General features: G+C 39.9%; 1 protein-coding gene and 1 long non-coding RNA gene across 9 annotated transcripts in view; one reads left to right on the top strand and one right to left on the bottom strand.

Annotated features, from left to right (window-relative positions):
- The window catches only part of LOC139794199 (uncharacterized), a 73,032-nt gene that overhangs the window by 8,451 nt on the left and 49,519 nt on the right, over positions 1-15,062 (bottom strand). The window lies entirely within an intron of this gene.
- The window catches only part of EPAS1 (endothelial PAS domain protein 1), a 79,138-nt gene that overhangs the window by 51,908 nt on the left and 12,168 nt on the right, over positions 1-15,062 (top strand). For all 8 annotated transcript variants that reach the window (XM_071739441.1, XM_071739439.1, XM_071739434.1 and 5 more), the window contains exons 3-7: positions 2,088-2,239; positions 3,233-3,317; positions 3,811-3,929; positions 4,040-4,242; positions 12,284-12,390. In XM_071739441.1, the coding sequence (XP_071595542.1) occupies positions 2,088-2,239; positions 3,233-3,317; positions 3,811-3,929; positions 4,040-4,242; positions 12,284-12,390 (666 nt within the window). The remainder of the gene's footprint in view (positions 1-2,087; positions 2,240-3,232; positions 3,318-3,810; positions 3,930-4,039; positions 4,243-12,283; positions 12,391-15,062) is intronic.

The raw sequence follows: 15,062 nt of genomic DNA, 5'->3' as shown, positions 1-15,062 counted from the left end.
CATGCTTGCCCAATGAGTACTGTGCTGTGGTGGTGAGGAATGGTTGAGGAGCAGGATGAGGATGCAGAAGCAGCACTCAGCATCATTTTTTGTCATCACTCATCTGTTCCAAATAGCAGCTTGGTGGGCTGTGCAATACTGATCCCTCTGCATCCCTAGGCACCAGCAAATGCAGTTGCAGGAGATATGTAGATCTAACTCATCCTTTAATCATAGCTCATTAAAACTTCAAAGTAAGAACTGCATTAGCTTAGCTCAGCCTTATCCCTATCCAGAAGAATACCAAACCCATTCCTGCTTCTAGACTTTTTCCAAAATGAGTATTTCAACAAGAAACATAGGGAAGTGATAAATGTGCTGTTTCAGGGAGAAGAACACAAATGAAAATTTCAAATGCTAATAGTATGTGTACTGGAGAACAAAATCTGTATGCTGAAATTGCAACATTAAACCAACAAAGAAGAGCAATTTCTTCAAGAAACTTGGCTAAGAGTCCCACTGCTCTTCTGAATGAGGCTGATGAAAAATGGCTGGAGCCTCTGGCCAGCAAAATTGATGGTGGGCTCAGCCTGGATGGGCACAGAGAGCAGCATCTCAGCAGCTTCTCTCAGATCATTCTTGCTGCCTTGGGCTATGGAGCGCCTTGGATCTAGATGGGACTTACCCATGGCCTTGTATCTTCAGCAGTGTATGGTTTGGAGTTGATTCTTCTTTATTCTGAGACAATAAGGGGTTTCTTGTTTGTTTGCTGTTTGCCCCTGATTCAGAGCTCTACCACTACACATATTTGCAATGTCTGATCACAAATGTTCAGGCTAACTACCAAAACTATGAAGATAAGCTCCCCACAGCATGTCTGAGGCGCACAGACGAGATGCAATATCTGGAAATAGTTTTTTAAAAAAATAATCTCGGAAGTTTCACGCAAAACATGTCAAGTAATTAATGAGCCAGCTCCTACACATTCTTTTATACTAGTCATCCATATATCATCTCCTGCAGTCCTCTTATTCATGGAGCTGTAACATGCTTAAAAGTGTAAAAAGGAAGGCAGGAGTGTTGAGTGGACACTTGGGTGGTGGGCATTAGGAGGAGCAGTGTTTCCCTCTCCTTGCCTCCCAGCCTGTGGCTTTGCCTACTTACTGCCTCCTGTTGCAGGAGGTGAGCAGTGTGGGACACACATGATGGGGGCATCACAGTGTTATCAGTTGTCTCTACAGCACCAGGAAAATGCACAACAAGAATAAGAAAAAAACACCTTAATAAATATTCTAGCATGTCAGCAGAACAGTGGCACGACTTCTCAAAAAATTATGAGATGCACTGGGCTCATTAATCTGCATAGGCAAACAGTGGGGATATAAGTGGGGCCTGAGGCTCTCCTCCTTGTACCACAGGAGAAGCATAGGTGGGTGATGAAGTTTGTCTGAGTTTGGTGAAGTGGCATGTAGGAGGTTCTGACGTCTGCAGATTTAAAAACAGGTATCAGTGAGATAGATCTGGAAATATCAAAGTTCATGGGATGAAAGAGAGATTCTGCCGAAAGAACTCCAAGGAAGTTTGTTCTGCTTTTTCTGCTAAAGGCAGTGTTAACAAACACTTCAGAGGAAAAGTATTTGAACTTCTTAAAAAATCTGACCTGATAGAAGCATCTTGTTAGACATTTGTTAGGAATGCACAAATTTACTCAACTTCTGTAAGATTTGCCCTATACTTATTTCCTATTAGGAAACACAAAGGTTGCATGTGGCCAAGAGGAATGTGCAAAAAGAAGAGATCCTTCAGCGTCTGGCTATACAGGTTTTATGTACTGAAAATATATTTTGCAGAAACTCTCTAAAGGTGAATAGAGGGTCTGTTGCATTTGCCAGGAAGTTTAGAAAAATATCATTCAGTGTTATGAATGATATACATACACTGTGCATGCAGCTTGCTTCTCAAGGGAAGCCCCACCAGACAGGGTTTGTGAAAAGGAAGTTCTAACAGCAGGAAAATGTTTTGTTGCCTTATAACTGAATGTGTTTGTGTTGAAAAAGCCTGGCTAGGGTGCTGAAGGTTTTAGATGCTTTTTTTGCTTTTTTTCTCAGTATGTGCTGACAACGAGAATGAACTCGAGGCAGACCAGCAGATGGACAACTTGTACCTGAAAGCTTTGGAGGGATTTATTGCCGTGGTGACACAGGATGGAGACATGATCTTTTTGTCAGAGAATGTCAACAAATACATGGGTCTTACCCAGGTAACTTGTTCCCTAACACTTTCCTTTCTCTGTAATACAATTCCTAGAAATTAATCCTATGCCTAAAGGTAGAAATAAATAGCTGTGTGTCACTGCAAAAAAGACTGGAAATAAAATTTCTTATTTCTGAGGCAGGTACCCTGAACACCAGAGAACAGTGTGGTGTTTTTTCCTTCTCCCTATCGAAGTTGTAGTGTCTTTGGCAACTGCAATCTTGCCTTCCTAGGTATTACCATGGAGAGGAGAATGGGCATTTATTCATCTTGTGACCTAGACTATGAGACAGAGGGGAGAGAGCTTCTTTTTTGGGTCACCTCCTTTCCTGCTTTGTTGTTTAGGGTATGTTTTCCTTCTGTAATGAAAATAACTGGTCATGCTGACTGAAACCACACCATATAAATCCACAGGTAGGGCATTGTACTGGGAAGAAAATGAGAAGTTATTCTTAGGATAAACAAAGGAAGGGTCACAGTGTGTCTGTGAGCATTGCTGGATCTCAGCAAACAGAGCAGATGGTTTAGGGAGACTGGAAAAGTGGGTGCACCTTTTGTAGTGGAAAGGCTGTTCTCCTGATTCCCAGTTTGTGTCCTCTCACACCTGGACTGAGATGCTGTTAAAAAGCTTAAATCTTCAGAGGACTGTGGTTAAATATATGTGCTCTTTAGTCCACCCCCATAAGTCACCAGTTTGATGTGGCTGTGTGGTCAAGGTAAACATGTTAAATACAGGACACAGCACAAATCATTGATAAGAGACTGAGTTAAACCTCCTCTGACCCACTACACACTGCTGATTAGACCATGGTCAGATTTGACATCTTTGATTCCTCAGTTCCTCTGTGAAAAATCCTGCAATCCTCCAAATGAGCTCGAATCTGTCTGTTGATGCACAACATTCTAGTGACTAATTTCATCTGAATAGATGGTATTTAAAAACAGATAAATCCTCCTAGTTGCTTTTATTTAGCTGAATACAGTTCTTATTTTTGCATAGGTGGAATTAACTGGACACAGCATTTTTGACTTCACTCATCCATGTGACCATGAAGAAATTCGAGAGAATCTGAGTCTGAAAAATGGTAATAATGAAAATAGAAGTCACTCTTTGCTTTTTTAAGTAACCAAAGGAAGTAATTGCCTGGCAGTAGAAATGCTAGTTTTGGTAAAGGGAATTTTTATTCCTAGAGTAATCATTAATAGTTATTCAGTACTTTGCAGATATGTTTTGTTTTACCAAATGTTGCTTATATATGATAGCAGTAATAACTGTTTGTTTAATATTTTCCTTTCATCAAGACAGGCATGGTGTTTTCACATGTAATGCTTTGCAAAGATTTATGTGCTCCAAGCTAAAATACAGGTTTAAATGCACAAAGTCCTATTTAAGTTCCACTTAAGGTTTATGTATGAGCTCTACAAACTGCTCTTCAATGGTCCGTGCGTCTTGGATGGTCTCTGTAGGAACATTATCTGAGAATTATTCTGCTATTTCTAGTGAACTGTTTGTGCTTGTAAGTAGAAGAAATCAAGAAGCAAAACTGGGAAAACTAATTTCCCATTTTCTTTATACAGGTCCCGGCTTTGGAAAGAAAAGCAAAGAGATGTCAACTGAGCGTGACTTCTTCATGAGGATGAAATGCACCGTTACCAACAGAGGCAGAACTGTTAATCTGAAGTCTGCCACATGGAAGGTACTGTATTTGAGCCATGATAAGTGTCTTTTTTATTTTAAAAGACATTTTGGTGTGCAGAGAAAGTACACTCTAAGTTTGTTTCTTATTCTAAAAAATCATTATTTCAGGTTTTGCACTGCACTGGACAAGTTAAAGTGTATAATACTTGCCCTCCTCACACTCTGTGTGGGTATAAAGAGCCTCTTCTCACCTGCCTTATAATAATGTGTGAGCCTATTCAGCATCCTTCAAACATCGATATCCCGCTGGACAGCAAGACCTTCCTGAGTCGCCATAGCATGGACATGAAATTTACCTACTGTGATGACAGGTAAACTCCACTGATTTTTCCTTTTCATGAGTGTTTCTGTATTCTTGAACAAAGCAAGCATTCCAAATGACCTTCTGTGTGGAGCTGGTAAGTGAGGACTCAAAGAAAGTACACTCTGTTATGAAGAGTTACGACCTCACTTTAGGCAAAATGGTTCTCCTGCTGTATTTCCTCCTCCTGCTCAGTGAGGAACTCACATTCATTGGCAGATGAGGCGACTTAGAGCCATCAACATTAACTTCTTCAGACTTAACAAACTGGAGAATACACAGGGTTACTCTTCGCATTTTTTAGAGAATGTGTCAAATGTTTTGCCTTATGGACCTTACTCAAGGACTGTCTTGTGGTTGGTTTGGCCCAGGATGCTATTATTGGTTAGCTGGAAAGTACTTTATGCTCTAGGTTAACTAAGAATTGCTAAAGCATCCAGAGCACCTGTAGCTCTGAAATGGGGTTGCAGCCTCTTGCTCAATGAAAAGCAAACAACGTTTGCTGATTATCTCTCTGCTCCCTTTAGTGGTGAAATGAAGGGCAGGGAAAGATTTTGGGTCAGGCATGGGGCTCTGTCCTCCACTCCCCACACTTCCCACCTGAGTGGCAAAATGGAGATTTCCCTTATCTCTGCCTGCCTGATTTCCCCTGGGATCTCTATTGCATTTCATACCATACACCACTTCTCCCTGTCTACACACTGTGGTACCCCTCTTCCCTGCATGTGAGTGATCCAGAGATCCCATCCCAAGAAGTGTCCTCCTATACCTTTTCCCCAGAAAGTCCTGTCTGTACTTCTATGGGTTTGCTGTTTATTTTGGGTTTTTTTACATTTACAAGATCATTCCTGTCTAAAGAAGCCCATCTACTGAACTCAGTGATACGAGCAACCCCTGAGGTCTGGAGGCTTATCAGTGAGATTATATGTATTTTTTCATTTTATGCAAAAACTCCCAGGCTTCAGATCTTGGTTTTGTCTTTTTTAAAAATCTGCACTAAGCAAGATTATTCTTATTTTAAGCAATGTGATGAAGCAGCTGTATAAACTAGCAATGTTAGGGGCTTGGGATGAAAACAAGATTACAAGTTTGAAACTTGTGACCGACCTGCTGACCTCCCTGAGCATTTAACAGCAAGTTTGCTGTAACTAGAAATGTCCTCTGGTGTAATCACAATAAAACAGACTTTTTTTTCCCTTATTAGTACTTTTAGGGTGAAAACATTGCAGTATCAATAGGATTTTGCTGCTGAGGGGGGAAAAGCAACAATATGGTAGTGGCTCATTATTGAAAGCAATGTACCTCTGAATTACTTGGGGCCACTCAGAGGCAGGCTAGAGGAGAATACCAGGATTTTGCTTTATTACAGCATTGGTATGACTCTATCAGACTTGATGCATAAGCAATTATAAATGTGAATTAAAGGGACTGATATTATCCCATTAAAGGTGCACATGTTTATTTTAAAAAGAACAAAATATCATGCTATATCTTAAATAGTGGGAGCTGACTTACAGGGAAAAGTATTTTTGCAGCAGCGAAATCCAACAGCTTCCTCTGGAGGATTTTACTTGGAAGGAATTTCAGAGATTTCTCTTAAAAAACAGGCAACAAACCAGAACATCTCTTACTAGATCATTTTAGTTGGATGTTTTGTTCATGTTTTATTGAGATTATGATGCTAATGTAAAAAGCCAGCCAGTCCATAGATGGCAGAGACCTCACACACCTTTCAGGGTTCTTCTCCAGTTCAGAGCTACTAGACAAATTGTGTTGAAGGAACAGCTTATGCCAGGAATGTAAATCCAGGCTGAGGAGAGGGGGAGGAAAAGCAGCATGTGCCAGTCAGATGCCTAAACCCTTTTCAATCTGCTCTGGCCCTTCTGCAGTGAAGCAGAGGGGCTGATGCAGCTCATTTCTCCTTAGGAGACTGTGTTTTTCCAGCTTGGGCATGAAATATTGAGAGCAGAGTGCCTCCTCTTGCAGGCTTCTGCAGCAATCTGAATATCCCCTCTGCAGTCCATCTAGTGTGGAGAGGTGAGCTTCTAGAGGGTGTTAAGTTTTTGGTTTTGAGGTGTCCAGTTGAAAAAATTCCAGGACTTCTGAGGAGGTAACTTTGTGAATGACACTCTTGCTGGACCTTAATAACAGGGGGACCCACCTTTAGCATGAAGCAAAATAAACCTGTCCTTGCATATATAGCTGAAATTTATCCCTGTGGAAAATGAGGATCACATCTCTCATCTTAGGAAAGCTCATAGGCTCTGTCTGTAACAAAGTAAAATGCAAAATACAGGCTGGCTACCTTTCAACACTTTGTAAGAAAAACTAGTTGGCTGGCATGAAGTGCCTTGACTCCATTGATTTTTCCTCAGAAGGGTGCATGACAGGTGGGATATGAAGCAGGCAAGACCAGCCTTCCCTCATTTAAAATGTGTGAGACACTAGCTTGGATGTTTTGCCTTCCTAAAACAATGTATATTATGTGGGCCTGTAACTTGCAGTGGATAGGTGAGGTGTATTTGTATTCTTAAAACTGCTTTTGGAAGGTGATGGGTCTGTAAAGAAAGGTTTGTGAGATATCAATATTAAAAATAGGTTGTTACAGTAAATGCCTGTTTGAGCCATTCCTGGAGAGCAGTTTAAAAATGTTGCCTTCTCCCCTTATCTTGGATAAGTGGTTTACAGGAAGGATTATTTTAGCTGTAATACGGAAATGCTGATGAGTGGTACAATTCAATAATCCAAGTGAGGATTTAGTTCAGCTGCACAATGCTTTTGTGTCAGGGGAGATCTCCTGTGAGGGTGTTTTTGTTGGAAAAAAAAGGCCACTCTTTGTATGAAGGGGGCTTTATTATTTTAGTGTCATAGCTGATGCTCAACTTATCTTCTGGTGCAGGGCCATGGGGGCTATGGGCAAATAAAAATAGCAGCAATATGTTTCTGTGGAAAAAAAAAAAAAAAAAACCAGAAGTGAAATCTGTATCTGAACTTCATAGAAAATGCAAAAGCTACTTCAGGTGCCTCAGCACATAGAGTCTCAACCTTTTGGGGTTATGCGTAACAAAAGGAAACCATATGCTGTGTTTTGGAGGGGAGCAGAGCTTGAAAGCAAGGGAGGGTCAACATGGCATTGTAGGTGGCGCTGGCTTTCACCTTCATCCCAGAGACCTCTCTGGGGTGCTGGGGAGGGGAGTGGGAAGCACGCTTTGCCCATAATTGCTGTGGGCAGCATGCTAGAGAGGGAAGAAGGCTAAAGAAACAAATCTGTTCTGCAGGGGAGAGATGTACAGGTGGTAGCTTTAAAGGCTGCCTCACTAAGCCAGTTCCCTGACACAAGCACGGTGAAAAGTGGATATTCTCCATTACTTTGAAGGCATGGCCTCTGTGTGTTCCTGGTTACAAGAAACCCAAATAATTATAGTCTTCCATTACTTGATTGGAACATCTTAATGGAAGAGTTGAGGAAGAAAAAGGAGTGATGGAGGATATACAGTGATTCAGAATAGGATGGTGCAGGAGGATTCAATGCCAGTAGTGTTAGTAACAGTGAAGCCAAAGATCCATATTTGGCAAAACTGGCTATTGGTATGTGTTTAAAAAAATTTACCAGCTTCTTTTCTTAATAATGAAACTTTGATTTGGATGGATAAAATTAGTAGGACAGTGAAGTTTTGGATGTACCTGACTAGTTATTTTGCCTAAATAACTAACTGTACCTCTGAGAAGTGGACAGCTATCCCAGGATTTTGCATTTGAGTTTTTTTTCTTTGGCCTGGATTAGAGTAGAAGAAACCATGAGTATTTTGAAGGGGAAATAGGGGTACTTGGCAGGACTGCCACACTGCCCTGGCGCCTGTACTAGCAGGCTGGCAGAGAGCTTTACCCCAGACATATTGGCTGTGCTGGGCTTTTTTTTTTTTTTTTTTTTTTCCTTCTTTCTTAATGCATTCTGCTTTAAGTATAACTTTCTTTTTTGTTTATTTGTTCCAGTCAAGACCAATTTAACTTCAATAACTTGGTAACAGTTTGAATACAGAAAAGTCTTTGTTAAGAGATCCACACCCTCACACACACAGTCCACACACACCCGAATCTACACCCAACTCTTTTTTATGAGCAGTAAACATCCCAGCAGTCTTTCACAAAGAGCCTAGCTTCTCAGTCCTGATAGGTCTTACAATACTATTTTTACTCAAGAAATTGTGTAAAATAAAAAACTTTGTGCTCTTCTAAAGACACAGAAAAGCACAATTTTAAGAAAAACCAAACCACTTCAAATATCTCCTAGGAGCTGTAGGCTTTGAAACAGTGAGCTTTGCTTTGCTACGTGTTCCCTCAGCACAAAATTTTGCCTTTACTCCACATCCCAAGAAACAGATATATTAACAAAAGCTGAAGTAGCGCTCAAAAAACATTTAAATGGTGATAGATGGGAAAGATTTGCTACTGTGGAGTGCTACTGCCCACCATTTTAATGTGTTTTCAGATTTTTGACCTCAGTACATTAAAATTACAAGTTTAACTCACAAAACTGAAGGGCCAGTCGGGCAAAATTAAGATTTCCCCAAAGGTGTTTGTGTTCTCAGAAATGAGTGGTTAACGGGCAAACAAACAGCCTCTCAGCCCACCTGTCGTCTTAGACAAAAATTACCATTATCCAATTAGCATGAATTTAGCTTTTACAAATGCAAAGGAAACACAAAGCCTGTACCATGGCAGGAATGCCATCCAAAACCACCATACAGTTTGTTTTCCAATTTTGTCATTCCACAGCTTACACAAAGGGCAATTTTCTGTCTGGTGTCTAAGCAAAAGTAGAAGTCTTGTGTTCTTGACTCAAGTTTTATAAATGACCCTTTGGTCTCATGGGGCATATACATCCTCTGCCTGCACTCCTTCTACTCATAGTGCCGTAGTATTCTTTTTCCTTTGCACTTAGTCCTCTGTGTATTCACTCAGTGTAAGGCTGCTTTGGAAAGCATGTGGAATATGGAGGGTGCACCTCACTGTCAAACCTCAAATCAGTGCTCAGGTGAGGTTAGTGCAGAGACCTTTGCTGAAGCACTTGCTGCCTCCTGGCCAAGGTGCTGTTCAGCCTGTCAGATGTGGCCAGTATTCTTCCACAAATGTCTTGGGAAAGTCACAGGACAGATGTGATGGAGATGGGTTTAGAATTTGGTTAGTGTTGTGGGGTTTGTGGGTAATTCTCTGGTACCTTATTTTTGTCTTTCTGTATGCTTTATGGTTTTAGTGAAAAGATATCAACCGACCCCTTGCTAACTTTCACCCAAGATTACATTAAATATAATTGAATTTGACATCAGCAGAGCAGCATCACACTGCAAGTAGTTCTTGTTATGGAATGCAAGAAGGGTAGTTTTATAGTGAGGACACTTCTTATGAGCTGATCATTGAGGAGAGTTTGAGAGGGAAATCACAGGATTGGAACAAACATTTTGGCATAGAGTTTAAAGTCCCTCAGCCTCCTGTAATGCATAATTTTGCTTGCTATCTCGGTTCCGTTGTTAACACTTATGGAGGCTGTAATGTGGGTTTAGATTTGCATCAATGCTGCTGGGTACATCGTGCTTCTTTTTTTCCCCCCATGATCTTTATTTCCTTTTCCCTCTCCCTACTCAACCAGAACTTGGCTCTCAGCTCCCAGTGATTGGATTAAGAGTAAATTATGGAATTCCTGGGTTTCCTCGTGATGAGCTCCAAACTAACCGAAATGGTACTATGATACTATGCCATTATGTAACTAATGGCCATGGTTTCTGTTTTATAAAGACTGTATATTTACACTGGCAGAAGCCCCTGGCCTCTTACACCAGCGTGTCTCAGCAGACTGTGTGAAGGCAAGTAGAAACAGTATTTCTGGAGCCTTACTTTTATTAGGGCTCCTTCTGTATTTGGTGTTTTCTCCCGATGGTTAAGCTCTGATGACCACTTCATTACTAGAACATCTGCTTTTCTTAAAAAAAGGAAAAGCAGTTGTGGTTTCAGTGAAAAGTGACAGAATTGACTGGGGTGCAGTTAAAAAGCTCAGAGGGTTGTCAACGAAAAGAATCAAAAAAGAAACTCTTTCTGCAACCTGATTCAAGAATTTCCCCTTTGTCCGTCTAACTCTAAGTGTAAATAAAACTGTAAACACAAAGACCAATTACAGCCTTTGCTCAACTAAGCCATTATAAAACCAAGGCCATGGAACTCAGAACAGAGAGTAGTTTTCAGTGTGAAAACCAAGGTGCCCTGGGAGTGTGAGCTATACAGTTCTGTGGAGGCAAAGGAAAAGCTGACTCAATGTGTTGGCGTTTAAACCATACACAAAATAGCTCCATCTGATGTGTCTTCCTTGCTGGAGGGGGATCCAGGAGATGAATGCCATGCTCTTGCTCTGTTTGTTTTACTGTATTTACATGTCTGTCTTGTAAAGACATGCTTGTGTCTGGAAGGCTGGGCCAAGGCTGTCCTTCCAGGGAGCACACAAACCTGAGGATGAATCTCATAAAAATAGCAACACCTCTAATTTAATGTGGTGGTGGCAGTTCAAGCCTTTCCAGGAGTGTTGGTTGAGAGGCATAGAACTTGGGCACTGGCACTGGTGACAGCAATGTGCTGTAAGATGTGACCACAATTCCTTTGCAGACCTCGAGGTTTTCAGGATGTGTGACAGCTTAGCATGAGTTTGTAGTCATTTTTGATACTGCTCTCTGTAGTATATTGCAGTTTAAAAGCCAGTAAAAGTCATCTAAGTTTTGTGCCTGACTTGGAAAACAGTAATGTGTTCACCTTTTCTCAGAAGATATAGTATCTTTGATTTTGAATGCATATAGAGGACATTATTATTATTATTATTATTATTATTATTATTATTATTATTATTATTATTATTATTATTATTATTAATTGTTACTATTAATGTTACTAATATTAATATTAATATTTATAGTGAGGACACTTCTTATGAGCTGATCATTGAGGAGAATTTGAGAGGGAAATTACAGGATTGGAACAAACATTTTGGCATAGAGTTGAAAGTCCCTCAGCCTCCTGTAATGAATAATTTTGCTTGCTATCTCGGTAATATTGATATTAATATTAATATCAATATTAATATCGATATTAATATTATTATTGATATTAGTATTAATATTAATTATTGTTGCTGTTGTTGTTATTACCACGTTTCCTATAAATCACGTTTCCTATAAACTTGTGTGTGATGGTGTTTCAGATTAAATTTAGGAAAAAAGAACCCTTTTCTTCTACCCCTGCACCAGAAAAATTTAATCTCCATAGTTTGATGACATAATTTCGTTTATTCAGGAACTTGTGCAAAATCCTGTCTTGCCTGTGTACTCAGAAAAGCTCGGGGGAAAAAAAAAAAAAAAAAAAAAGTCTAGTTTTTGAGATCATAGCTTTCTTTGTGCAAAATCCTACTTAGTTTGTGGATTAGTCACCCAAGTAACTTAATCCATATGCTAAAGTTCTGGTATAATTGAGAAACACTAAGTAGAAGAGCTGATTTTTTTTTCCTTTTCTTTCAACTGCCTTTAATTTGCTACCTAGTGTTTTTATTTTACTAAATGCAACACCCAAGGTAGTGATTTAACCCTTTTATGTATGTTTTTAAAATGTACACATACTTCTAAACCTGATGATGCCAACAACTAACAACCCCCCCACACAAACCATGCATTTGATTTTCAGTGATTTCAGGTATTTGGGAGCTTCTGCCTGTACAGCTTGAGAACTTTGTCAGCAATCATTTTCCAGTCAAGATCTTCTATAAGAGACACTGTACAACAGGCCTGGAAAAATTTGCAACACAGTAAATGACATAACAATAAAAGGCAGTGTATTCTAAACATGAAAATACTTCAGAATATGGTCAGAGGTCTTCTACATCTCCTAATGTGTTCATAAATTCAGAATTTCTGATATTGTGATATTAATTCTGTTAGCCTAAGGATAGCTCCCCTGCACAGGTAAGCTTGAGACTAAGGTGACCAGAATTTTAAATCTTTGGTATTTTCTTAATCAAGAATAACAGAGTTGATTGGATACCATCCAGAGGAGCTGCTGGGCCGTTCAGCATACGAGTTCTACCATGCCTTGGACTCAGAGAGTATGACCAAGAGTCACCAGAACTGTAAGTCCCTCCTTATTTTTCTTCACAGTTTGCACATAAAGCACAGCGTTAGGTACTTCAATAAGCAGTTGAAAATACAAAGTTTGTGTGCAGATACTCTCTGAGAGCAGTACTTAAACTTTGCAAAAGAGTTTGCAGGATACCACACTTTTCTAGCTGAAATTTGCTGGTGATCTTCCCAGAGTGTCTGATTTTTGCTATAATTAAAACTAACCTTGGATGGTAGAGAGGAGAATCTCTGCCTCTCTAAGGGATAATTTGAAAAGCTGAGTTAGGCAGTACTCACCTGGTGAGAAGTACATTTTCTGGTGGTATTATCCTTTTGGTGAGCTATTCATTGGGCTCAGCAGGAGAAGCACCTCTAAAGGGTAAATAGGAAGAGTTTCTTGCAGTATATTTTTGAATGTCTGTCTTCTGCTACCAAACTACAACTATTTTTCTCACCCAGATCAGATGTGTGAGAAGACTTTCTAAAAGGGATATTCATTATACAAATAATATGTACTGCCAGGAACAGCTGCTTTTTGTTAGTCTTATGCCTATGTCAACTGCCAGTTTTGACCACTTTTAATGGTATCTGAATTATTCCTGGAGATCAGATCTAAGATCTGCTCCCTCTCTTTAGCAGGCCACACAGTTACACTTCCTCTCTGATGTAACTTGTCTTAAAATTACTGGATTTCAATCTTCATTCCCTGTCCTTAGATTTGGCTCTATGGCTGGAGGCAGCATTGGGCATTAATGTACAGCTGACATTTCCCACTCTTGGCTCCTACAGCCACTGAACTTGTGTATGGAAGAGTTCTCAGCACCACATAGCTAAAATGTCTGCTGCTGCTTTTTTATTAAAAAACAAACAAACAAAAAAAGCCCAACTCTGAGACTGGAGTCTACAAGGTAAAACAAAAAAAAAATTAAAAAAAAAAAGAAAGCAAAAAACCAAAACAAACACAAAAACACAACAAACCAAACCACCTTGTAGTTACTATGATTAAAGTCTCTGTCCTCAGGAAAAAAGTCCATGACTTAGGTCATGTCTGTAGGGAATTGGCCAGCAAATATATTTACAGAAAGTATTTCTGTACTTGCCAGAGAAAAGTAGCAGTAAAGAATAACTGTCTGACCTTAAGGGGAAAAGGGAATATGCATTAGCTCCAGTGGCAAGGATTCAGGATAGTTTTGAGTTAAAATGATGCTTGAAAGAACATTTGGCAGTCATTAAAGTTGTGTGCTGTAAAACAGTGTTGGTATGAATCATCCTGTTTCCAGAGCTGCTTGAAAGAAAAAAAAAGAAATCAAACCATACTTAGACTTGTCTGGGAATATATTTGTTAAAATGGTTTCTTAAGGTTATGTGTTCATGTTTTTAACCATGAAAAGGAATTAGTGATATTCATAGACAGAATACCCACATCCTGTGCTGGGCTATTGAGAGTCATCCTGAGAAATCAGGGGATATGGTGCTCTTGCTTTTGAATTGTTGAGTTGCCTTTCTAAGAATGGAACAATGCCAGAGAGAGCATGAAATGAGAGCTGGCAATCTCTTTAGTAACAGGAGAAAGCAAGAGCCTTTGTTGGTTATCTCTATCTAGTTAATTATATGGGAGGACTGTGCTGGGACTTGTCCATGTAAAGATTGCTGGAGAGTTTCCAGTACCCATTTGACCAGACATTGACTGAGGTTGCTTCTCACTCTGGCAATTCAAGTCACCTCATGTAGTGCAGACTGGATGTCTAGATGCCATCTGTGCCTACAGAACAGGGCTGCCTCCTATGCAAACTTTGGCTGCTGAGCAGCAGGAGGGATCCGTACTCAGAATGAAGGCAAGGGGAGGTCTAGAGGGGTGAATTACACCATCAGAAGTGCTCGAGGTACTCCATAGGTTATAAATATTCAGGATCAAACTCTTCCATAGTGTTTATGATAGCAGAGGATCAGCATGGATGGTCTTTACTGTTGGAATCACAGAGCCAAAGTCTGTGCTGTGATAAATGGTATTGCTCAATACAACCATCACCAATACAACACAATACAACCATCAGTTGACATTGCCAGCAAGTTTGACCCTGGTAGTTTTTCCAAGGTAAATACTTCCTGTGTCTTCTGGTACAGACAGGCTTCTTACCAACTCAGAACAACCACAGAGGCAATCTGATAGCAAGCTGTGACTTGAGAAACCCAAACTTAAGTCCTCCAAAATAGGAAATCCCGAGGTTTCATAACACATGCTGTTGAGATGCTGACAGACAGGGTAACCAAGCAGCTCTATAGCTCATACAGAACTTACTGGTTCTTCCTTGCATGATGCTTTGCAGCACTTACTAGTTCTTTCTAGCCATGGTCATTTACACATGGAACTATCCACCTCCAAATTCATACAGCACACTTGTATTTAATAAACAATAACTTTTATTAGCAATGTGTCATGTATAGAGTATATATTCATGCAATGATTCAGGCATCAACTCTGATGGTGCCAGACATTTAGCATTGTAAAGATGCATAGGAAATAGAGTAAGGAGACTGAGAAGGAAGGACTGAGGAAGGAGAATTTTGAAGAAAAAGGGGAAAAAAAGCCTCAAGTGGGTCTCTTGGATGGAAGCAGAAATCTTTCAATTTCCTTCCTTCTAATTTAGTGATAAATCCTGGTTATTGCTGTTTTACTGTACTG

Source organism: Heliangelus exortis, chromosome 3, assembly GCF_036169615.1.
Source record: "Heliangelus exortis chromosome 3, bHelExo1.hap1, whole genome shotgun sequence".
In the NCBI taxonomy this organism is placed as follows: Eukaryota; Metazoa; Chordata; class Aves; order Apodiformes; family Trochilidae; genus Heliangelus; species Heliangelus exortis.
The sequence above is the reverse complement of the archived record's forward strand: the minus strand, read 5'-3'. Positions and strand labels throughout refer to the sequence as shown.